At 36.3% G+C, this 26,372-nt stretch overlaps 1 protein-coding gene across 10 annotated transcripts in view; it reads left to right on the top strand.

The window, feature by feature from the left end:
- Positions 1–26,372, top strand: part of Ppp1r12b (protein phosphatase 1 regulatory subunit 12B) — a 212,292-nt gene that overhangs the window by 39,203 nt on the left and 146,717 nt on the right. For all 10 annotated transcript variants that reach the window (XR_007349871.1, XR_007349870.1, XM_015483844.2 and 7 more), the window contains exon 2: positions 22,421–22,551. Coding sequence is in view for 8 of the 10 variants with exons in the window: in XM_015483844.2 (XP_015339330.2) it covers positions 22,421–22,551 (131 nt within the window). In the remaining 2 variants the exon portion in view is untranslated. The remainder of the gene's footprint in view (positions 1–22,420; positions 22,552–26,372) is intronic.

Raw genomic sequence — 26,372 nt, forward strand, 5'->3', positions numbered from 1 at the left:
TTCCTTTTGAATTCTTTGTATTTAAAACATGTTCTAACATGAAGGGCTAAGATTTCAAGTATCTGTGGTTTAGTCTTTGAAAATCACTTTTGATCAAGACTTTGTGTGGTTTTTGTGGTAATTGGATTGCTCTGATAGCACTAGAACTTATAAAGCAGTTACTTGCTTTACTAATGACTAGCTATGTTCTCTTTCTTATTCACAGCAGCTATCTCTTATTGATGTGTATGTAAATTGTTTCTAAATAGCACACACGCACACACTCCACACACACGTGTGTGTATATATATATATTTTTTCTGTACACATTCCATACACATATATGTACTCACTTTTCAGGTTATTAAATCCCCAAAGGATCTTAGTTTTTGTAGTTACTCAATTGAAAAATGATACCTTTTTCTCCTTTGAACTTGAGTGAGGCAAACATCTCTAATGATCACCTATCTTAATCTTATAGGAAAGGAAAGGAAAGAAATTGAGGCCCCTTGATTTGACCTGATATGGATTATTAGAGTGTTGTCTCTTTGTGTAAATGCCTGTTTAGGGTGATTTTGATGGATGGTGGCCTGTGTGTTTCTCATCTTTCAGCTGTCTCCTGTGCCTAGGCCAAGATTCACCCAGCAGTCCTCTCCACACACTATTACTTGTGAGCCGCTTTTTTATTACTTGTGAGTTTTCATCAATATTTTTCCTAAGTTTATAGGGAACTACCTCTAACTACTGGTAGTTTGTAGGGAACTACCTCTAACTACCTCCAACTAATATTCCATTCTGTGCTTTTAGACCAGCTTGAAGACTACAAATAGCAAAGTCAGTATTTTGTTTTCTACAGTTTCTGGGAATGGCCTAAGAAAGAGCTATCTGCTAATAATTCCAAATTCTTCCTTTATGGTATCTGTTAATCTGTAGTGTATTAAATTAGAATTTCCTTTGTCACTTCCCCTACCTTCTCATGAACAAGTAAATAGTTTAAAGGCCAGAATTAATAGGGCAGCAGCAACTTAGGAGAGACACACGACTAGGAGGATTGGTAAACCAATAGCTGTAGAATTGGAAGTGTCTCAATAAAGGAGTCTTCGTGAAAAGTTCAGATGCAGGCAAATTGTTTTTTGAATATTTCATCTTGTATCATAGGATTTACTGTCTTTAAAATTTTGTTTTTAAATAATTATATTTTCATAGAAAGTAATAAAGAGAAATTCTGGGTGTCCTTCACCCGGTTTCTTCCACTAGTGATATCTTATATAACTGCAGTGTAACATCAAAACCAAAAAATAGATATTTGTACAATATACAGACCTCATTCAGATTTACGAGTTTTACATATACTTATTTGTGTGTGTGTGTGTGTTTATGCAATTTAATCACACATATAGATTCGTATAAACACCAATATGATACAGCAGGAATTGCTTTTTTATTTTTTAAAATTTTAAAAATGTCATTATTATTTAGGTAATGTGACCTAAGTCATATTTTTAATAGAAATCTAATTTCCAACTTGAGAAGTCTGTAAACACAAAGCATATAATATTGAGGGAAATGAATTTTTTGACAACTTTAAAAATTAGAAAGTTTGATTGTGAAATATGTATCAAACATCCGGGAATACTTCATAATATTATTGGATAGTGATATAAATATTAAATATCATTGATCCACTGAATTTTTCTTTTAAAAATTTTTTAAAATATATTTTTTAGTCGCAAATGGACACAATACCTTTATCTTATTGATTTTTTTGTGGTGCTAAGGATCAAACCCAGTGCCTCACACATGCTTAGTGAGCACTCTACTAGTGAGCCATAAACCCAGCCCCTCCACTGAATTTTTTTAAGCTGACATCTTCATATAGAGATGGTTATAGAAAAAAATGAAACTGTCAAATATGGAGAATGATTTCTAACAGAATGAGGTTTCTCTGGGGTGGCGAAAATGTTCTGAATTACATAGTAGTGATAGCTGCACAACTCAGTATACTAAAAATATCTGAATTGTATAGTTAAAAAGGGGTGAATTTATGGCAAGTGAATTCTATCTTAATGAAAATGTTATAAAAAATTTAAAAACTCATGATGCTATAAGCATTCTTGTACATGATTCCATATGTTAGAGATTTTATAGCAGTTGTGTGAAGGGTCAAATATTTGTACATCTTCACTGCGTAAGTGCTGTTCAAGGTGATTGGCAATATCAATTTATGCTGCCTCCAACTGTATATGAAAGTTCCTGTGCTCCAGGTTGTTGTTTTTACTTGCTATTGTTATATTTTTTAAATGTAACTTTATTTATTTTGTAGTACTGGGTATTGAACCCAGAGCCCCTTTCATGTTAGGCAAGTACTGTACCACTGAGCTATAGCCCCAGCACTGTCATATATATATTTTTAATATTGGTTTTTCAGGTCAAAGCTGATATGATTCTTTAATAGATTACTTACTACTCTAAGAAAATGCTTACAGTGTGATGTTATTTATAACTGTTCTTGACTTTTGCTGCATAGATTTCTTAGTGATTAGCTCTAAAATATCAAGGTCCAGTAAGCATATTGCTTGATATTTGGAGTGACCAACTTTGTATAAGGTTTGTGAAAATCAGAAAAGTTGAACAGTCTATTAAAGAAAACCTTTCTCCGCATCTCAGACAAGTAAATTTCAACACTGTACTTATATCATTGCATTTGTACATGATACTCTTGGATGTTCTTATGGCCCCCACCCCCACCCCCAGTTTCTTCCTCATGCAGCAGCTCTTTTTTCCTCTTGGTTTCTTCTTGGTTGAAGACATTGTACGTGCTATACTAGATGTCATAAAATAAATGTTGAAATTCAACTTCTGACTCAAAATATGGAAAACAAACTCATTTGAATAACAGCGGCAAACACCATAAAGACCTTGTTATGTAAACTCATTAATAAAAATATTTCTTGATTCTTGAGTTTTTCAGAATATGATGATCTATTAGAAATTGGCCTAGACTCTTTGGGATGGGGATAATTGTGGAATAATATATCTAGTAGGTACCCTAACGATGATAGTGAATAAAGAAGTCTTCATGAAAGTGACAGTTCTGCATCCATGATTTCTACAGATAAAAAGTGAGATCCAGAGAGGTCATATGATTTGCTCAAAGTCTCACATAGCTAGCTCTACGTAAATCATAAACTGAGTGTTACATTCTTCTCTGGTTTGGCATTATACTTTAAATGATCGTTCTAGGAGGGTTTTTGTTTGTTTGTTTTGTGAAAGGGTTGCTGCAAAGGATGAAGGAAGGGTCTGTTGTATTAGGGAGTGTGCTGTAACCCTAAGACCTGCAAATGTTTCAAGAGCTATTTTTCTACAATAATAATATGTGTGGCTAACTTCAGAATTTAAAAATAAATCTGAAGTTATGATGAGTTCTTGTGTATTTAGTATGTTCTATTAACTTTCTTTGTTTTTTGCAAAATTTTTTACACTTAAATAATTGTGAATAAGCTAAGGTCCTTTAGTATTTAACACTTGGCAAAGTTTTTATTGTTTTTAAGGGTAGTATATTTCTACTGCTGTTTGCATTTTATAACATACTAATCTTCATAAGGACCATTTTTATGAAAATATATATAGGCATGTATTTGCTTAAGGACTTTTCCAGACTGAAATTAGAAGAATGGAATTGCACAGCTTTTCATGGCATCCTATTCTTTTACAAAAAGAAATGAAGAAGTGAAGTAGGGATAAGTTAGAGAAGAAGAATGTTTTAGAAGAGTTTTTTTTCGTTATCAATCTAAACTTGATCTATTGACAAGAAAGTGTAGCTAACGATGTTCATATTTGAAAATAATTATTGATTCTGCGTCAAAAAGTGCTCTGGAAGTTGCTCTGGTCTTTCCAGTGCTCTGTAGGCTAACCTGGAAAAGTGACTTTGCTCTTGGTCTTTGCCATCACTTTTGAAAACAGATAAATTATTTTAAGCCTTAAAATTCTTTCTATTCAGCCTTAAATTGGAGTACTCTGTCAGCCATGTCAGTGTGGCATATTAACAGGACTGATTGTGCCCCAGGGAATAGATGTGCTAATACTAGTTACATAGGATATTTCACTGATTTCTAAAATTTTGTAGATCAAGAAAGATGAGACTTGGTCTCAAAAAGATGTAGGGGTCATGTCTGCTTATATCTGAGCTACATCCCCAGTTCTATAAAAGGATTCTTAGGTGATGTCTTTAAAGGTCAGTAATTAGATTGTTCAAAAACAAACTGCAGGGGCTGGGGTTGTTGCTCAGTGATAGAGGGCTTGCCTAGCATGTGTGAGGCACTGGGTTCGATTCTCGGCACTGCATATAAATAAATAAATACAATAAAGGTCTGTCAACAACTAAAAAAATTTTAGAAAAATCAAACAAACAAGCTGCAAATATCTTAATATCTTTCTGCCGGTCCTTTCAGATAGACTTCTGTAATTTTCTGGGTCAGATCCTCCTGGGCAAGATGGCTGCTTTCTAGATGGATAGTCATTTAACATGGTTTCATAGGGCAATCTTGAGCAAATTTGGGAAAGATAGAAGTGTCACTCTGCCTCTTAAAATTTTTTTTTAAATTACTTTTAGATACACATGATAGTATAGTTTGACATATTATACATACATGGAGTATAACTTATTCTAATTAGGATCTCATTCTTGTGATTGAGCATGATGTGAGTTACACTGGTTGTGTATTTATATATGAACATAGGAAAGTTATGTTTGATTCGTTCTTCTGTCTTTTCTATTCCCATCCCTTCCCTTTCCTTCATTCCCCTTTATCTAATCCAGTACCTTTTACATCAAGCCTCTGAATTGCCCTGTGCCATACTGTAAGAATGTATGTAACTTAGTTGTATAATATGTGGGATTAACTATGTTCCAAACTAGCCATTGCACAAAAGCAGAATAAAATAAATAAAATTTCAGACAAAAAGTTTTGTATAAAATCAATTTGAATATGTACAAAATAGCTTTGTAAACCATAATTTGGAATATAATAGAAATGAATTTAAAAATGTAATGGGGGAGCCAGGTGGGCACATGCCTGTAATCCCAGCAACCTGGGAGGCTGAGGCAGGAGGATCACAAGTTCCAGACCAGCCTCAGAAACTTAATGAGGCCCTAAGCAATTTAGGGAGAACCTGTTCAATAAAAAAAGAAAAGGGCGAGGGATATGACTCAGTGGTAAAGTGCCCCTGGGTTAAACCCTTGGTGCCAAAGAAAGAAAAAAGAAAGGACACTATCAAGAAAATTATGACAACCCACAGAACAGAAAACAATTTTGCAAATTGCATAACTAATAAGTAATTTGTGTTTAGAATATATAAAGAACTCTTGTAACTCAAAAATAAAATTTCAAATTCCTCAAAAAACGGGCAAAGCTGAGTGTGGTGGTGCACACATGTAATCCCAGTGGCCTGGGAGACTAGGGCAGGAGGATTGCAAGTTTGAGGCTACCCTTCACTTAGCAAGGCCCTAAGCAACTTAGTGAGACCCTGTTTTAAAGTAAAAAATAATGGGCTGGGGAATGTGGCTCAGTAGTAGATTTCTCTGTGGTTACACCTAAGCGAAAATCACAAAATAGTGCTGATTTGTACTTTTAAATACATGGTTTTCAAATTCAAAGATCTTAACCACTGTATTTGTCTTTGGTCAACACATTCCTTTCTCTGGAAAGGTCATTTCATAGTTCTGCACTCTTCACCCTTTGACCACCTGACTTCTTTCCTTATTCTCAACAGATGATACTACTTCACATTATTTTGCTTCCTGCTCCAGAGCCTATGTTGATCTGGCTTTTGTCTCTTATCACTGCACCCCTCCCCGAAAAAAAAAAAAAAAAAGCATTTTAGAGCTCTTAACACTAGATTTGTTCAAGACTCTATAAGCCTTCAGGTTGCTAAATTGATTGATAGTATGATAAAATGGTTCAGAATATAGACTCTGGAGCCAAAGTGAATTCAAATGCTAACATATTCTTTTTTAGCCACATGACCTCAGACAAGTTACAACCTTTTTAAAAAATTTTTTTAATATTTATTTTTTAGTTTTCGGCGGACACAACATCTTTATTTGTATGTGATGCTGAGGATCGAACCCAGCACCACGCGCATGCCAGGCGAGTGCGCTACCTCTTGAGCCACATCCCCAGCCACAAGTTACAACCTTTTAAAAATGAAAATAATAATAATGTTCATCTTACAAGTTTGCTAGGAGGATTAAGCCAATTAATGTGTGGGGCAGTACTTATCTCCTGATAAACTACTCTATAAATCTTAACTGATATTATTATCACTCCTTTACAACTTCTGTTCTGTTGTAGTGACTACTGTCTCACAGATAAGATAAGAAGGAAGCAAATTAGATGGGGATTTCTTCTGTTTTCCAACTACTCTTCTTATCTGGGAGGCATACACACACACTTCACCCACACACAAGAAAACAAAAAAGAATAAAAAATCTAAGGACAAACCAATTCTGATGTCATTATTTCCATAGCAACCAACTTGGATTTTATACAATGTGACATTAACTTAGAAAACTTAGAAAAAGAGAAGCTTAGGCGTTTCTTCATCTTTAGTGTTGTGTTAGTGTGGCCTGGTAGGCTGTGATCTGAGTCTTCACTGGGCTCTCTTCTTAGTTGTGTAACATTTGACTGATTTTGAAGACATTGAATTGCTTTTAGGAAAATGTTAACTAGTTGTTGGAATCCTTTCCCCTTTTAACCTGTTCTCCCAAAAGAGCTTTGATTGTTTTTAGGAGACAGTGTGGCAGGCATGCTGGCACATGTATTACCAGACACAGGGGAGCTTCTGTCAGAAGGATGATGTTGTATCTGGCACAGGATCAGCTGGACACAGTAGCATGGCTTGCCTGGCAGAGGTCTAAGCAAAGGGGCAGAACACTTTGGCTGGGCAAGAGTGGTAACTTAGGTTGTCACTGAAACTGTTTTAGTTAGGATCCTCATTAGCTGGGGGAAGTATACTTCTTTCAGTGGCCTTTGTGAAGCCTTTTGATCATTTGATGATTTCCCTAAGAGTTTAAGAGCACCATCAAAAAAAAGAGGCTCCCATTCTGTTAACTTCTGCTTCTTACCATATTCATCGTTAACATTGGTAGAAATTTCAGATTTCATTGTTTAGTCTCCTTTTCACCACCACCAGACAACAGATTATTTTGTATAAATTGTGGTTAGAGATAGATTTAAATTACTAAATGTTGATATTGTAATTATTAATGTGTAGATATTAATATAAGCACCAAGATGATCTCTGGATGCTTAAAGGGTAGGCCAATATGATTGAGTTTATTCAAAATACATATGAAAATAATTTATTATTCTAATTGTTTATGTTTAACATAAAACTAGGAGATTTTTGACCTAGTTATTAATGTATTAAGTTACTTCCTGTATTTTTGATAATTCCACTAAGCAAATATATGCTTTCAATGTGTAAAGCACTATCCTAGGCGCTAGGGATACAATTAGTAAGTCATAGTTTCTGCTTAGGAGGAGTCTGGTTGGGAAATGACCTGTCAAAAATAACTACAATAAAATATAGCACACTATAATAGGTGATTAAAAACACAGGTGATCACAGGTGATAGTGGCTTAGAATACACTAGGATGTGAAGAATAGTTAAGACAGACTTCACAGAGAAGGTGATTTTAAACTATGTCTTTGAGGCCATGTAAAATAGGAAATTGCATTCCAGGCAGAGAAAGTAGCATGTATAAATGTGTGGAGACATATGAAAGCATGACACTTTTGGAGAATTGTTAGAAATTGTTATGGGAATGGCATATAATAGCTAGTAGCAATCTACACGAGAAATTAGTTGTGCCAGGTACTGTTCCAACTGCTATGCCTATGCTAACCATGTAAACCTCAAAACAATTTTAAGAGATATTATTGTTATTCCTTTGTGTATGTAAATATGTGTGTGTGTTAATCAGGATTGAATCAGGGGCACTTTGTCACTGAGCTGTATCCATAGTTCTTTTTATTTTTGTTTTGAGACAGGATATTCCTAAATTGCTGTGTCTCGGCTTTAACTTGTATTCCCCTCCTCAACTTCCCTAGTTATTGGGATTATAGCATGTGCCACCACAATTGGCTATTCCCATTTTAAAGATAAGGCAACTGAGGCAGAAAGAAGTTAAACATTTTACACTAGGTCCTATTGTTATTAAGTTTCACAGCTGATACTTGAATTCAAACTTTCTGGCCAACAGTTTAAATCAGGGGTTAGCAGACTATAGCCTGATACTTGTTTTTATATAGCCTGCAAGCTAAAAATGGTTTTTGCATTTTTAACTAGTTAGAAAATAAAAAAGAAGTATTGATATTTTATTACATGTGAAAGTTATATGAAATTCAAATTTTAGTGTTCATAAAATTTCATTGTAAGCTGGTTGAGGTGGTGCATACCTGTAATCCCAGTCGCTTGGGAGGCTGAGGCAGGAGGATTGTGAGTTCACAGCCAACCTCAGCAATTTAGTAAGGCCCTAAGCAACTCAGCAAGACTCTGTCTCTAAATAAAATATAATAAGGGGCTGGGGCTCTGGCTCAGTGGATAAGTGCTCCTGGGTTCAATTCCCAGTACCAAAAAAAAATTTTTTTTTTTCATTGTAACATAGCTACACTCATTGGTTTATGGCTGCTTTTACATTACAGTGGTGGAGCTGACTGTTTATGAGAGCCTATATCCCACAAAACCTAAAGTACTTTCTGTTTGACTCTTTATAGAGAAAGTTTACTAACCCTGCTTTAAATCAGTGTGCTATATTGCCTCATAGTGCATTCTGTTTTATTAAATAACATAAGATCATGTGTTAAAGTAATGCTTTGACTTGTGTGCTCATTATCCTTTTAAAAGTCTGTTTTCATGTTTATCTCCTGTGTTCTTACATCAACCCTGAAAGGTAAAGGAAGGTTAAGTTTGGTGCTTTCCATCTTATAGTCAGGATATTTAGTTGGGATGGGCTGTGACATTAAAATTAGATTCTTCTGCCTGTACAGTATCTTGTAATGTTCCCATTCTGTTCTGAAATTTGCCCTCTACCTCTGTCCTACATAGACAGTTGCTCAGAGTTTGGGCTTGAGGCCATTCCGTAAATGAGATAGTTGAGATAGATCGAAAGAGCAAGGTAATACACACTCTTTCCTTAACCTTTGGCACCTTTGCAATAACATCTGAAATTCTGTCTTGGCAAGCTTCACCTAAGTCTGAGCACACTGCCTGAGAAGTGTTCCAGGAGGGCTGGATATGATTGCAGATAAGTAAAAACTTACCATCAAAGGAAACAGGGCATATTTCTCATTTTTGCTTTCATGAAGGAATACCATTGCATTGCCAGGCTATGTGGAAAGTCTTTGCCTTAATAGAGATTCTTGAATTCTTTTTCAGGTTTTCACCTGTCCATTATTCTGGTTTTGACACCCTTTTGTTATTTTTGATCTTCCACTGAGCTTAGACATACTGTGTCTTAACCAGTCAAACCATAGAAGCTTCCTTTGTAACCCACTACTACCAGTAAGCTAAACTGGTCAGGCAGAGTAGAATCACACTGATTTTGAGGGATGTTTGTGTTATTCCTTGCCTGGTATTGTTCATTCCACTTCTCTTCCTCTAGGCCACAGCAATCTGAAGTTGAACTATCTAGGCCATGTTTCCTAATGTATTACTGAGCTTGATGCTTTAGGAAAAAACAAATTGTTGAAATTTTTAAAGTCTTAACCAGTAGTGTCTTCTCTTTCAGCCCCAGTGGTACATTTATATTGTTATATATGCAGGCTTGTTTATATTCAGATTTGCACTGTTACGGCCCAACAGAAACAAGATGCTGCATTAAGGGAGGGTCAGCTATGTTTCTGCTCATAGCCAGCAATTTGTTGGCCACAGTCAGAGCAGTGTAGAAAAACAATTTTCTGTCCAAGTGGTCAGACACCTCAAAGTCAAATCAAACACCTATAGTAGTGGGTAGCAGGTATAGACATTTGTCAAAGCTCAGTGAACATATACTTCAGATTCATGCTTTTCACTGTATGTAAATTTTCCTGAAAAGAAAAATAATATTGTAAACAAGTATTAAACTCTAGTTAATGATATTCATGATGAACTATTTGGGGAAAATTATTACTAATGTCTGAAGCGGGATGTGGGGGTCGAAGGGATAGATATGTGGTTAAGAAGTATAGCCCAGTGTTAAGGTAGGATAGGATTTGTGTGGGTATTCATGTGAAATTCTTTCACCTTTTCTGTATGTTTGAACATTTTCATAATAAAATATTTTGGGAGCGTATATAAAGGGAATGGGGCAGGTGATGTAAGTTGATAAGGCAAAGCAGGTACAAGACAGTAGAAAGCAGTGGGGCCTGGGGCACTAGGTCACCTGGGTTCTGCCTGGAGAAGGCAATGCTGCCAAACTTCAGCCAGTTGTTAATTGTGGAAATATTCTTCCAGTATTGTTAGATATTCTAATTTTAAAAAAGGAGTTTCATATATGATATTTTTGCGTATAAAAAAATCTTTATTTTTTAAATACCAAATGAACCAAATAGTACTTTTTAAATTTTTAGTTTGTTTTAATTAGACAGTAGAATGCATTTGTGCACTTTGATATATTGTACATAAATGGGGAATAATTCTGATTGCACATGTTGTAGAATCACATCAGTCATGTAGTCATATATGTAAATAAGGTAATAATATCTGTTTCATTCTACTCTCCTTCTTATCCTCATATCCCCTCCCCTCCCTTCAGTCTTCTCTACCTAAAATAAGTCTATTCTTCTTTAGCACACATCCCCTCCCCCCATTGTGAATAAGCATCCGCATATCAGAGAAAACATTCGGCCCTTGGTTTTTGGAATTGCCTTATTTCGCTTAGCCATGATATTCTCCAGCTCCATCCATTTATCAGTAAATGCCATAATTTCATTCTTCTTTAAAGCTGAGTAATATTCCATTGAATATATATACCACGTTTTCTTTATCCATTTATCTATTAAAGGGCACCTAGTTTGGTTTCATAGTTTAACTATTATGAATTGAACTGCTATAAACATTGACATGGCCACAAATCAAAACTACTCTCAGATTTTATCTCACTCCAGTCAGAATGACAATCATCATGAATACAGGCAACAGTAAATGTTGGCAAGGATGTGGGGGAAAAGGTACACTCATACCTTGCTGGCCGGAATGCAAATTGGTGTGACCACTATGGAAAGCAGTTTGGAGAGTCCTCAGACAACTCAGAATGGAACCACCATTTGACCCAGCTGTCCCAATCCTTGGTTTACCCAAACAGTATTTTTAATTTGCCAATTGATTTTCTATTTCAAAGACTTTAATGGTAGAAAAGAAATTGGGGTGTCCTCTTGAAATGTAAAGTCATCACGAACATGTGACTTTAGAGAGATTTCAGCTGTGCCGAGACCTTTAGGCAGTAACCTCAATTCCCCTGTAGTGTGGGCTGCTGTACAATAATGTACCAACAGGGACTTTGCTATGGGTCAGGGAACAGCTGTGAGGTTGGGCTGGTTGGCATTGCTTTCCCTGGGCTTGCTTTAGGATTATTTGAATATAGAAAGGCCAGCAGGGCATGTTAGTTTGCTGCTCGGATATAGTTCCTGGATGTAAGTCATTTAGGCTTGGAGAGAAATTAGCACTAGATGGGACTTACTCACAGAAAAGACTTCTAAGACTTCCTTATATTCCGAGTTTTGGCTAAGTGATATCACAATCCAGCAGGCTCCTACTCTGTTAAAAAATCTTTGCTCTCCTTTCTCACCACTGGCATTCTTATGATCTGTCTGTTCTGTGTATTCTACCTTGGGAGTGCTTCTCAAATCCATCTGTCCCTAGTGTCTCCCACACATTACCTTACTTCAAGACCTCATTCTCTCTAGCCTGTATTACGGTTTCCTAAGTGGTGCTTCTGTCATGAGTTTTCCTGCCAGCTGTTCAATTTTCATATCCCCACTGCAGTTATCACTCTGAGATATAATTCTAATGGTATCCCTCTCTGGTTTAAAAACCTCAACACCTCTCTGTTGCAAGCAGGGTAAAAGTAAGACTCTGTATCATAGACTCAGATATGGGGACCTTTAGAGCTACCAGCCTACCTAAACAACCACTCTTCCTTCTTTCCCATTAGCCTATAGGGTAAAGTTCAAATTTCTGAGTCTGGCAACTAAAGCCCTACTCAGATTCCCATCACACTCCATCCCATTACAAGTATGCCAAACTTTCATCATTTCAAAAAATGGGCATTTTCTTTGTCCTCCAGACCGTAGTATAAGCTGTTCCCTTTGCTTCAGATTGTCTTTATCACTGCTTCCTCATTGGGGTAACTGCTTCTCCTTTCTGACAGGTAAGTTATGCCCATTCTGGGAAGTGTTTCCTATCACCTGTCTCTCCATCCCCAGACAAAGTTGATGACTTCTTACTCTGTGCTGTAGCACTCTATATATCTCTCATTTTGTTTTAGAGTATGAGTCCTGTTACATTGTATCATTTACACATCTCTTTTTACCATAATGGTAAAGACTTATTCAGTGTTTATTCCTACATCGCCCCCTGAGGGATATGTCTGGCATAGTATAGGATCTCAGTAAATGTTACATGAATAAATGGAAAAGCACTTTACAGTCAAGGAACACTGATTACTAAGACAATTCTTAACCTGTTCTTTGGTTATGTGAGTCAGTATCAGATCTGGAATTTAAATCTGTCTTCTGGGATTTTCTGTTCATGCTAACAATAGACTTGCTGGACCCTTCAGCAGCCGTGACTCTATTATGGTAAAATCTAGTATGCCACCCCTGAACTTATTTACCAGCTTTAGAAGTCAGCAACTCCTGCTGGGTTGTCTCTCCTATTCTCTAGTCTTAACATAAATTCACTTCCTTATCATATTAATGAAGACTGACTGTGATCTACTTGCATCTACAGGAACTCACTTAGAGTTTATAATATATTTATGTTTAAGTGAATCATTTTTGCATTTTCTTGTGTGGAAAAGGATGTCCCTTGCTAACAGCCTCACTGGTACAATTATGTTGTTATATATGCAGGCTTGTTTATATCCTGATTTTCACTGTTAAAGCCCAACAGAAACACTTGTTAGTGATAATAAAAGTGGTAATAATAATGATAGTGATAATGATAGCAACTAATATTTAAGTAGCATTTAATGATGGGCCTTGAACTCAGTGTTTTTATGTACATGAACTCATTCAGTTGTAATTGCAACCCCATGAAGTAGTTACAGTGATCGATATGATAATTTTATGGATAAGTAAGCTAAAGCATACAGAGAGATAACTTGTTTTGAGAACACAAAACTATCAACTTATAGACGTGGGATTTGAACCTAGGAAGTCTTGTTCTGTAGTCTGTGCTCTTAACTGATACACTGTACAGGATATGGTTGTATGATTATTTTCCCTAGTACCTTTGGCCACATAGAACTATAGTCCCATGGGGTGGAGGGTATGATATTGAGTGATAGGGATAATGGTCCATACTAGCTTTGACTATAAAAAATTCTTGATGAAAATATGCTGCGTTAAAAAAAAAAAAGCCTCTTGTTTAATATCTCCTTTTAGGGATGAACTTTTGTGCACTGACTTGTACTTTCTGTGAATTTAAACTTGCTGAAATTTCTTTGTGGCTTTCACCCCTTACCAAGCTCAGGTCTCAGAATTGCCTGCCTTCTGTCCCTCAAGCTTACTTGACAGCTATGGAGCATTGCCCATGCCTTAGCTTTCAGGCTGTACTCTTGTGGCTTGTGAAACACTTGTTTATGGGCACAGAGTGATCTGGAATTAAATAGAAAAATCCCTCTCCATGGAACAGCAATTTACTTTACATGCCAAGTTGGCAGCAGAGTAGACCTTTGGGGGGCTGTGGTTAAGACAGGTAGCCAAGATATGAGGGAGGTTTCTAATCCACACTCATGCTAATAAACAGAATGGTAACCAAAGCACTTTAGTGGGACCTTTGTGTTTTCTGTTTAATCTAGTTATGAGTGACCAACTCAAATTGACCAATTGACCCTTTGAAATTATTGTAGGACTACACCAATAACAAATCACTAAAGCAGTTTTTAAGGAGATGGTATCAGGTATTAGAAATAGTCCATGAGCCAGGTGGTATCTTGACTCTGGCCTGGGAACTCTATTTTGGATGCCTCTATATTGGTAAGATGAAAGCATTCAGGTGGCTCTTCAACTCAATATGTGACCTAGGCTAAGTTTCTCCATTTTTAAATGAAAAGTCCTAATGCTTTTTATACCAGCTACCATCTTCTTTCCTTCTTTTAAAGCTTTAAGAATCTTTTTCAAGGACTTCCTTTGATCTGTTTAAGAAAATCATTGAGTTGTTTAGTATTCAGCTCTTATATGCAGAATTTAAAAGAAGGTAATGCCAAAGAGACTTTTTTGCTTATATCCAAGTGCTATATTTACTCAGCTACATATATTCCTTTGACCTAAGACAAAGTTGTACTAGAATTTTTATCACAATTAATAGGCTTCATTTATTGTTTCTCAAAATTAGGATTATTAGTGAGTTAACAAAATAAGAGATTTGGAGATTAGAACTATAAATCTTCTGTTTGAACCACGAGCTTTGAGAAGATGCCTTTATTTTCTGGGCCCTTTCTTTAGTCTTCTTTTTCTTCACCTTAACAAAACCTGCCTTGAGGATAAGAGTGTGAGATGTGTAGAATTTTGTATAGTACAAAAGTTGACAAGGTGATACTGTAAGACAACTTAATAAGTTTTTCTTCATTTAGGTGAAGACATGGGGTAGAGAAAGATGAGGGAAATATTATTTTAAAGGCAGGTTGTTGGCACATTTATAGCAGGCCTTGTTAGAATCTAGAATGAACATATTTTTTGAAATGTAAGTTTTGTTAACCTTTAGGCAATATGATACTTTTAATTGAAGGAAGATATTCTCTGGTCTCATTTGTAAATGTGTGCACTCTTGGGGCAATATGCCAGCCTACTGAGAACAAAATTCGTAATCAGTGTGGCACTGCATGGAAAATTCTTTACTTATGCTGTCTGTCTTGGCTATCTCTGTTGAAAGGCCCAGATCTGTTTCCAGAGCCTGTCTGACCACTGAGTACATAATCAGATATAGTTCTCACCATCTGGGAGCCAAACTGTCTCTGCCAGTGGGGTTGTGAGTTTTTCACACAGGGCTGACAGTTGCTGGGGTCACCTGTCATGTTGGAGCAAACTGCTATTATGATTCTCACGTAAGCAATAGTTACACTGTACCATGACTGGAACGGAGAGACAGGTACTTGGAAGGATTGAGTTAAGTGCTGGGTCAGACAATCATAACTACTAGTATGTTAAAGTCTTTTCATAGTGGTGATCTGATGATGATGGAGATTTCAAGATTTACTGATTGCTTTATTACCTTTGTCACCTTTAGTTTACTTGACATATGATGAAGCTGCCTAGTTAGAGCCAAGGGACTTTGGGTTTAGAGATGTTGGGATTCACAGAGAACTCATAAATAAATACCTTTGTTTTAGTTTCAGCCCTCAGCCAGAATCTCTTCAGTGAAATGCCTGATGTGAGAATTATGGTCAGAGCTTTCTGGATTTTCCTATTTGACTTAAATTGGTTAAAAAAACAAGAAAATTCTATTTAATGTAGTTGTTCTTCTAGAAGGTGGTATAAAAAATTGTGTGTGGGGGGGGGTGATCCTTTTCATCTGGCAAAGAAGAGATCAATCACTGCTGAGGAAAAAGTGAGAATATGGCAGACTCTCGAGGTTCTGATTCCCTACTCTTTGTCCATTGGATTCGTTTCGGTTCCTTCTGTAATAGATTGCCATAGACTTGGTGACTTAAAATAACAGAAAATTATTCTCTTCAGTTCTGGAGGTCAGAAGCCTTTTCAAGGTATCAGCAGGGCAGTGTGGCTTGTTTGCATGCGCCACACCTTGCTTATTAGTTCATCTGTCGGTGGACTATTCGCTTCTTCCACATTTTGGCTACTGGGAATAATGCTTCTGTGAATATGGTGAACAAATCTCTCTTTAAGACCCTGCTTTCAGTTCTTCTGAGTATCTACCCTCAATTCTGTTTTTGAATAGAATGGAAATGGTTATTTTTGATTGTTTGAGGAATTGCCATACTGTTTTCCATAGATGCTACACCATTTTATGTTCCCCTTAGCAGTGCACAGTGTTTTAATTTCCCCTCATCCTTGACACCACAATTGTTCTTCTTCCTTTTTTTTGTTATTGTTAAAGTAGCCATCCTCATGAGTGTGAGATGGTGTATCGATGTAGTTTTAGCTTACATTTCCCTAATGACTAGTGATGTTGTCCATCTTTTCATGGCTTTTGGCCATTTGTATATCATTTGTAAACATGGAGACATGTCTTTTCAACTCTTTTGCCCATTTTTGAATTTCAGGATTTCTTTTATTATTGAGTTTTAGGTGTTCCCTATATATTCAGGATATTATTTCTATTGGATACATGGTTTGCAGTTCTTTTCCCCATACTGAGGATTGTCTTTGATAATTGGTGATGTCTTTTGTTGTATTCTCACAACACATTTGTCAGCATGGTTTGTTGAAATCAAGGCAAACATGGTCTGAAAAACCCAAACTAAGTTAGGCCACTCTAAGCCTGCTTCTAATGTAGCAACTGCCCAGGCACCTGGGAGCTGGGTTTTGTGGGAAAGAGTTGTTCACAGGCTGATGCAGGTAACATTAGCATTCTTCGGAGACATAGTAGCAAGGTCAGCTCTTAAAGCCAGCACTTGGTGGTGGTGACAGTTGCAGGCTATTTTGGGAACCAAGGAGGCTTTGTTTTGGAAGGCCTCTGTGTACTCCCAGATTTAACTCTGGCATTGATCAAGCATCAGCCACTTTTGCCTTTGATATAGAGAGAGCAATATCAGGTGCAGTAGAAGGATCATAGTGCTCTTTCCCTGTTTTATTGGTAAAAGCAAGTATTTTCCCTTGGAAAAAGTCCTTGTCAGAGAAATGTGACATGCCAATTTTAGGAAGCTTTAACTGGTAGTTTTTTATAATATTTTTCTAGACTAATATTTAGTCATATCTCCATTTCTTAGGGAGCTTAGATCAAGTTGATATTTTAGTAATCTTCTGTATGTCTTCAGGAGTATGGAATAGAAGGAAAAAGGACTTAAGGAAGTTAAATCAGAAGGCATTTGACTTAAAATCAAAGAATTTCCCTGTCATTGTTATGGGTAATATCAAAAGCTTGTTTAGCCTCCTTCTCAAGAAAAGGAAAGGCTCTTTGGAGGATCAGGATAGCTGTGGGTGGAGGCCCTGGACAGGGTTTTACAGCTGGGCAAATCTGCTCATGCATCGTGCTTCTGATGTGAATGAGTCAGCAGCACAGCTGCAGATGGAGTGGGCAGAAGGACATCTAAATTTAGTCATTATTCACTTGAGAAGGTTTTCAGGGACCATTCGTCACTCATCCATGCTTTAGTCATAGTCCTTCTTCTGGATTCCAAAAAAGAAGAGAGGGAGGGAGGGAGAAATAGTCATTCCAAGGTATTTCATGTGAGTAAATACCTTCTAATTCTCTTGATTGGTATAACAAGAGGGATTCTCTTCCAATTTAACCATGGTGCATACTCTTTCATTCAGGTAGTTCCTGAATTTAGGAACTCACAGGACTTTGAACATCAGAGAGGGAGTTTTCTGAAGTTAGACTTACGAACAAGCTCCCAAGTCTTGCTAATTCAAAGACATTTTTAATCAAACCATTTTTCTCCCGTAAGCTACTGGAGGTTGGGGAGGGCTTTGACCGGTAAGGAGTAAGTACATCTTATGTGTGGTTTCTTCCTGGGGAAGTTGCTATTTTGTAATACTGTTGGCTCAGAAACACCTGTTTTTCCAAAGACCTGTCTTCTTTAATCCTCACAGAACCCTGTGAGGTGGGTGGTCTTCCCAACACCATTGATGAGTATGCTGGTATTTTGTTAAATACTCCACGCAAGGTTATATGTATTGGTAGAGCCAGCACACAAACTCCATCTTCTGACCCCACAGCTGGTGCTTTTTACAGTATACAGTAGTCTTTGTGGAGAATGATTTGAGCAGTTCAATTATTTTATTGTCTCTAAATTAATTCCTTAGAGACTGATGGTATCAGATTAAGCCAGTTTTTTATTGCTGTTCTCTCAAACTTCCTTGCAGTGTTATTCCTATGAAAATGCTGTATCAGGGATTTGAAATTTATAGACAACAATGTCACAAAATTGAAAAAGAGAACTGAAGTAGTGATGGAATGAAAGAGATTAAAAAACAGAAAGAGGGGCTGGGGTTGTGGCTCAGCGGTAGAGTGCTCGCCTCCACATGCAAGACCCTGGGTTTGAGCCTCAGCACCACATAATAAATAAGTGAAATAAAGGTATTGTTTCCAACTACAACTAAAAAATAAATATTAAAAAAAAAAACAGAAAGAATATGTTAAGAGGGAAGGAAAGAGAAAAGGCAGATTTTTCCCATTCTCTAGTTTTGGGGTTTATTTTAGGCCTTCTGGAATGGGCTGCTAACATCTTCAAAATACAAAGAATGACCTTGGAAACATTGGCTTCCAAAAGTCTGCCCGGTGGTAGTGTGGCCACCAGAGCTGTTTTTAGATTTCTTTCAGAGCCAAAGACATTTTACAACCAAGTAAGAAGTAACTGACCTAACTGTCCTGGGCTATACAAATTAAGATTGCACATTTGGTCATCTTGATGGAGGTGTTATTATTAAGGTCAATATTTAGCACAGTCCCTAAAATACTGTCTTCTCCTTTTACTTTGGTGCCCTTTTGAAAAGTACTCTGCTGTAATTTGAGTGTGCGCCCCCAAAGTTCATATATTGAATCTTAATTCTTCAATGCAGCAGTTTTGGAGGTGGGACTAGAGGAAGAATTTTGGGTCCCAAGCGGGGTAGGGCTCTTATAAATGGTCTAATGCCTTTCCCATGGGAAAGGATTAGGAATCTGGTCCCTGTTTCTCTCTAACATTCCCACTTGTCCTTCTACTTCTCATTGTGAGTTAAAGTAGAACAAGACTCTCACCAGATGCCGACACCCAATCTTCAGCTTCTCAGCCTTCGGAACAGTAAGCCTAAATAAAACTCCTTCCTTTATAAATTTCCCAGGCTTTTTTTTTTTTTTTTTAATAGCAACAGAAGATGGGTTAAGGCATGCCCACTTCCATTTTTTCACTTAAGGCTTTTATTTAGGTTTTAGTGAGTTACTCTGAAATGAGTTGACTAGACCTTGCCATATGGAATTGCAGACTCAGACATACAACATGTGACCAATGTAATGAGAAGCATAATTACAAAATAGTTAATGCCTTATAGAAGTAAAGGAAGAGTAAGGAGGGAATTGAAGTTGATAAACCTTGAAAGCCTCATAGAAGAAATTAATTTTTATAGCTGCTTTTTGAAAAAGAGACAGTAATGAACACTGGCTATGAGTAATCTGACCTCAAAAGGTCAAGTTGGAGGAATATATTATATTGCATCAAATCAAATCTAGCTTGATATATTTAGCTAATATCAGTAATTGTTAGAAGATTATCATATGGTCTGAGAAAAATTAACAAAGATGCTTTTTGTGACCAGAGTTAGTTAATTAAATTTTCACTAAATTTGGATCAAGCTTTTTCAGCCATGCCCCTGCTTTTGCGCAGGATTGACAGGAGGTTTATCTCTGGAAGGAATTCCCATAAACGCCCTTGATGTGATGGTATTACTTGGGTCCTGTAGTTACAGGGGTTCTCTGGAGTTCCAAGGTCAATTCTTCTCACAATAATCTTTTACTGTTTTAAACAGTTGCTCATCATCACCATAAAATATCCTTGGTATAGTGGTTCTCAAACTGTTTGATCTCCAGTTTCTTTTATAGTTAAAAATTTATAAATAACCCCCCCTAAAATTTATTCAGAAATGTGTCCCTATTGGTTATTATATTTTTTGAGAAATTAAAAAATATATACTTTTTAATACATTAAAATACAACAGCCTGCTGGGTGTTGTGGCACATGCCTGTAATCTCAGTGATCTGGGAGGCTGAGTCAGGAGAATCGAAAGTTCAAAGCCAGCCTCAGCAACTTAGCGAGGCCCTAAGCAACTTAAGCAAGAACATGTCTCAAAATAAAAAATAAAAAGAGGGGTGGGGATATGACCCAGTGGTTAAGTACCCCTGAGTTCAATCAATCCCCAGTGCCTAAATAAATAACAGCAGCCCATTACTTATTAGCATAAACTATATATTTTAATTAAAATAACTATACTTTTTAAAACATCAGAAAGTGGCATTTTTTTACATTCTTACAGATCTCTTTTAATATTTGCATCTAATCTGTTGTGACATCTTGTTTTACTTAAAATTCATAAAGAAAATCTAGTCTCACACAGATACATATTTGGAAAAATGAGGAGTATTTTAATAGCCTATTCAGACAATTGTGGATTTTGCTCTTGTGTACTATATCAAAACTCTAATTACTGGTAGTCTCTTAAATGTTAGTTGCAATGTGCAAGCTAAAACCATATCAGTGGACTTGTTTTTACTCTGTCACATTAAAACCCATTGGTCAAGCTGGGCAAGGTGTTGCACACCTGTAATCACAGCGGCTCAGGAGGCTGAGATAGAATTGTAGGTTCAAAGTCAGCCTCAGCAACTTAGTGAGGCCCTGAGCAACTTAGCAAGGCCCTGTTTCAAAATATAAAATAAAAAGGGCTCAGTGATTAAGCACCCATGGGTTCAGTATCAAAAAAACAAAACATTGGTTTAACTTGTATTTTGAATGTATGTTTTCCCCATGTCCAATTTTCTATCACCATGCATTTGGTTATTTGGAAAACACAGGTTCATTGTGTTAAGCAGATCTTCCAAATGTAAACACATTATAATTCTTTATATAATATTAACAAACACACTTGTTGGTAGTCCCATTGTGAACATCAGCAGAATATTAGGAAGCTTTCAATTTCATGGTGGTAGTTTTATTTCGCAAAATTCCTGTTTTCACTTGCATGGCCAAATTCTACCACTGACACAAATACTAGTTATTTAATTTGAGGTGAGAATACTAGTTATTTTATTTGAGGTGAGAAGCTCACTTTTTTCATTTTCAAGCCTGAGGAACAATGAGTTATCTGTCAGTTATTCTTTTGAGTAGAAGTAGTGTTTTATGAAAAAAGTAGGTAGTTCATCTGGCAAATCAAACACATAACACAAATGCTTTTTCTAGAAACAACAATCATACTTCAGTTCCACAGAAGTGCTGCAAATATACTTCCTATTTTATCACAGAGTAATAAAAAGACTAATATTCAAGGATTTAGATTTAATAAAATTAGTAATTTTTACTGCCTCATCAAGGTCATTCTTAAGTGGAATTAGCTTTTTTTGGTGCTGTTGCCTTGATTTCTGCTAAGGCATGAGCAGTTTTACCCAACATTGCTTTTGCATCATTAGTGCAGATGTCAAAACAATGAAAAAAGTATAATATCTCCTAATATTATTGTGAAAATAATTTTGATTTGGTTAATGGATTTTTTTTCTCAGTTGAAATTTTGATTGATTGATTATTTATTTAAAGAAGAGGGTCCATAGGTGAGTTTTTAAAAGGTGTCTCATTTGTCTGAGTCCTGAAATATCTCAAGTGTTTTAGGACCATCTAAACCTGATATAATGATTATCTTTGTCACCATGAACCTTCTACCTCCATTTTATTCTGTAGATTATCAAGAGAGCTTTTTGTAGATCTCATTGCTATTTGTGACTCTTTTCTTCTAGACTGATAGGCCTAAAGCCTTTATTTAAAACCCTTCTGCATTCTTCCCTAATTTCTGGTAGGAGGTGGGCAGATAAGGATCCCTGATCATCTGTAACTATAAACATCCTTTGCCATATTGTTTGAAGCCATTCAGAAAATACATGAAAAAAATACATTTCTTTCATTTGAAATGATCCCCCTTTAGTAATCCTATAGTCTTAAACTATAACTTCCTACTGAGAAAATTACATCTGATAGTATGTGATTATTTTCCTTTAAACTTTGTAAGCAAGTCAGTACTTATCAAATTTCTAACATGCTTTCCTTTGTATATTATAATGATGAAACAGCTTACCCATTTAGAAATCATTTTTACCCACTTCAGAAATCAATTTTATAATTAATCAAATAGGTACTATAAATAATAGTCCTATAGCATTTCTAAGTTTATAAGTTATGTTCTGCACATTTAGTTTGGAAAACATAAAAATTAATGTATTATTAGAACTGCTGGATATTGTCATGTCCAGAGTGGTGCCTATCACATAGTAGAACTCAATAAATTATTGTTGAATAAATGAATGGACTTTTCTTTTCAGGCCTGTATTGATGAAAATTTGGACATGGTGAAGTTTCTGGTTGAGAACAGAGCCAATGTAAACCAGCAAGACAATGAGGGATGGACACCCCTTCATGCAGCAGCTTCCTGTGGCTATCTCAATATAGCAGAGTGAGTTTCTGTTTGGGTTTGGTAGGAATAACCTTCATTTCTCTGCTCATAGAATTTGGATTTCATAAATAGTCATAATCTCTGTTATTAATTGCAAATTCACGGAGTTGACTATTTTTAAAGACTAATTGTATGTTTTACATAATTGCTAAATCTATAGTTTCTTAGTTGAAAGTTTTTGTTTGCTTTCATCTTCATATAATTTGTATTTGCTGGATTATGCAGTTAGATTCTGTCTGGTGCACTTTCTGGATTCACTTCTGAAGAACTCTAGCAGGGCACATGAGTAAGCAGGCTGCAGTTTTTTTTCTGGATGTCTTTATAAACCTGTTGTTTTTGTTTGCTTTTTAAATTAGTGTTTACAATGGAGTTTCATTCAGCCATAAAAAAGAATGAAATTGTGTCGAATGCAGGAAAATGGATGGAACTTGAGAGTATTCTGTTAAGCAAAATAAGCCAAACTCAGAAAGTCAAAATTCATGTTTTCTCTAATATGTGAAAGCTAGAGTAGAAAAAAGGAAAACAAGTAGGGTGAGAATCTTATGAATCAAAGGAGATCAGTAGAGTAGAGGAAAGAGACCAGAGAGAGGAAGGAGAAAGAAAGGAAAATATTGGTGAATGATTTTGACCAAATTATATTGTTATATTGTGTGCATAAACAAATACGTAAACAGATCCCACCATTATAACAACTATAATGTACCAGTACAAATATGGAGGGGGAAAAAAATCAATGCTTAAGGCCTAGGGTTGTAGCTTAGTGGTAGAGCACTTGCCTAGCATGTGTGAAGCACTGGGTTCAATTCTCAGCACCACAGATAAGTAAATAAAGGTCTATCAACAGTTTAAAAAAATTTTTAAAAATCAATGCTTAATACAAACAAAGGTGAAAATAACTGGTATGCTGGTATTTAGTAGAAGAAAGAACCTAAACATGTGGAACCAAGGAAGGGTAGAGATTGACATGTGTTCTCTACATTGGTTGAATGGATATGTTTAATAAAATAACAGTAGTAGCTATTAACTTCCATGACAACTAGTTGCCCCTCCCTTGGGCAGAAGAATTCTGACTACATTATGTCTGAGATATAAGAGGCACTAAAAAAATGTCTCTTATAAGAAAGAATGATCAGGAAGGTTATTTTTACTTAGGAAAGAGGCTTTGGTGGTTGAAACATCTTTAAAATGAAGCAATTGTGTATATTCTAGATGAGGGAAAATTTATATTGATACAATAAATTCTTTATCACAATGTGTGTGGTCCTTTAGAAATGAGATTGCTTGTTTTAAGGCCTTTTTCAGTGATTATGATTAGAGCTCCATTACATCTCTCTTATTTAGCAATCAGAAGTGAGAATGACATTGGCAGCTTATAGAGGTCTGAGAATAGCTTCCCACAGAATCTGATTTGCCCACATTTCCTGTGGGAGACCCTGTCTTGAGCCAGGGATGTTCATTGGGAGAAGTTAAACAAAGGGGTTCGGGGCTGGGGAAACAGTAGGCAGCATCACTGGGTTGCTTGTTCAGAGAAGCAGAGGACTGCTCAGTCTGAAAGCTGAAAGAAATGAATAGTGTAGTTTCTTGCCTCTTATTTCCTTACTGTATTCTAAATTAGTAAAAGTCAGCCACCTCTTTATCCCCTAGGCTGTCCCCATTTCAAAGTCTCATAGGAAAGGCTCCCATTCTCAGCCTTATTCACCAGTGCCAGCATTTTGATGTCCAAGAGTTAAAGAGATTTCTTTGTCAAATAAATTTGATTTTATTTAATAAGAAATATAGAACATATTGGCCCTGCATTTTTGAGAATTGATTAATTTGTTCAGGTGGCATGTTTGTGATATTTGAGCTACCAAATCTCGTTACATTCATGAATTCACTTCTTTTCATCCCCCTCCCCTCCACACACACTTTTCTAGAGGAGCTTATGCTTAGAATTAGGATCATTGTGTTGGTTGGCATCACACTCCTGTGAAGTTGAGTACAGAAAAATGATTTTAATGAGACTTTTTTAATAGTAGTTATTTTAATTCATTTTTAAAACATAGTTCCTTTAGAAAAATGTTCAAAATTCAGAAATCTCCTGCTCAAATATTACCCTGAATGAAGTGAATCTATCAGTTACTATTTCTTCATCTAATTATTACAAATTAGATCTATGAAAGTTTGATCATGATTGACCTGATATAGACCAGAATCCATTGCAGAGCTGGAGTGGTAGTAGGGATGACCTTCTCTTTCATTATGCACATTGTTACTAGACAGATTTTGTTTTTACGGTCATTTTTTTTTTTTTTCAATATGTAGCCTTTTTGGGGGGGGGGCATTACTGGGGATCAAAGCCCAGGCCTCCTGAATGCCAGGCAAGTGCTCTACTACTGAGCTATACTCCAAGCCCTTATTATTTTTATTTTGAAACATGATCTCACTAAGTTGTCCAGGTTAGCCTCCTAGTTTCTAGGATTTCAGGCATGTGCCACCATGCCAGACTGTGGCATTATATTTAATATGATGGAAAACAATTGTTTATACTATTCAATTTGGCCTCAGAGCCAATGAAGAATGTTTCAGTTAAGATCAGTCCCTGGCCATCTTGTCATTTTTCTTTTTGGGGGGAGGGCATTGGGAATTGAACCCAGGGGTGCTTTACGACTGAGCCATATTGCCAGTCCTTTTTATGTTTTATTTTGAGAGGGGGTCTTACTACATTGCTTAGGGTTTCACTGAGTTGCTGAGGCTCGCTTCAAACTTACAGTCATTCTGTTTCAGCCTTCTGAGCTGCTGGAATTATAGGTGTATGTCACTGCACCTGGCCTCTTTTTGTATCTTAAAGATCTTACATTTTGCATTCTTATTCCCAGGATCATTAGGAACTCCAATTTTCACAGAAGTAGAAAAGAATAAAAAGTAAACCGACTTTCTAGGAAGAATCAAATACATTCTATTTCATGTTCTGTGATGAATTTTTTGTCTCATGTTTGTACTCAGTATGGTACATCAAAAGGAGGTTTAGAGGTTATTTTTTTCCTCATTTCAACTTAAGTTGAGGCTTAATATTAGTTAACTGGGTATTAGATTTTTTAAAAATATTTATTTTTAGTTATAACAATATGTTTTTTTTAAAAAAATTTTAATGTGGTGCTGAGGATCTAGTAGCTGGTTTGATAGGGCCTCAGTAAATGTTTGTTAATTTCAAACTGGTGCCTAAAATGGTGCCTTACCATTGAGCCATATCCTGAACCCTTTTTATTTTGTATTTTGAGACAGGGCTGTGCCTCATGCATGGTAGGCGAGCATTCTACCTCTGACCCCCAACCCCAGCCCTGGGTATTAGATTTTTATTATCAATAGTGTTTGTTTAACTTAGAAATAGCAGATTGACCCAAGGGTGAAACATTTAGTTTGGCTTTATAGTTTATTGGGATGCTACATTTAATTTCCTTTCTTTCTCCCATAAAAAGTAGCAAAAAGGCCTTTTATCAGTAATGCATTAGAAAGAATAGGAAGGCTTTATTTTCTAAGGACATATATATTGAGCTAATAGTTATTTCTGAGCCTCTGGACACCTATAAGGATCCTTAGGGTAAAGTAGATACTATTTCATAGGTTGACATTTATTCTTGTTCAGGTAAAAGTGTAAAACTAAAGAAGTTTTACTTTTTTCCCTAAAACAGGAGAATAAGGGAAAATAGAGACAGTGAAGAGGGCACAGTTGTGGCCCTCACATTGCTTTGAGTGCTCCTGTGGTCTCATCGAGCTGCAGTGTGGGGTGGTGTGAGAGGAAGGCAAGAGAGAATTCAGTTAGTGAGAAGAGGCAAAGGCTT

This window comes from Marmota marmota, unplaced genomic scaffold (genome assembly GCF_001458135.2).
Source record: "Marmota marmota marmota unplaced genomic scaffold, marMar, whole genome shotgun sequence".
Taxonomy (NCBI): Eukaryota; Metazoa; Chordata; class Mammalia; order Rodentia; family Sciuridae; genus Marmota; species Marmota marmota.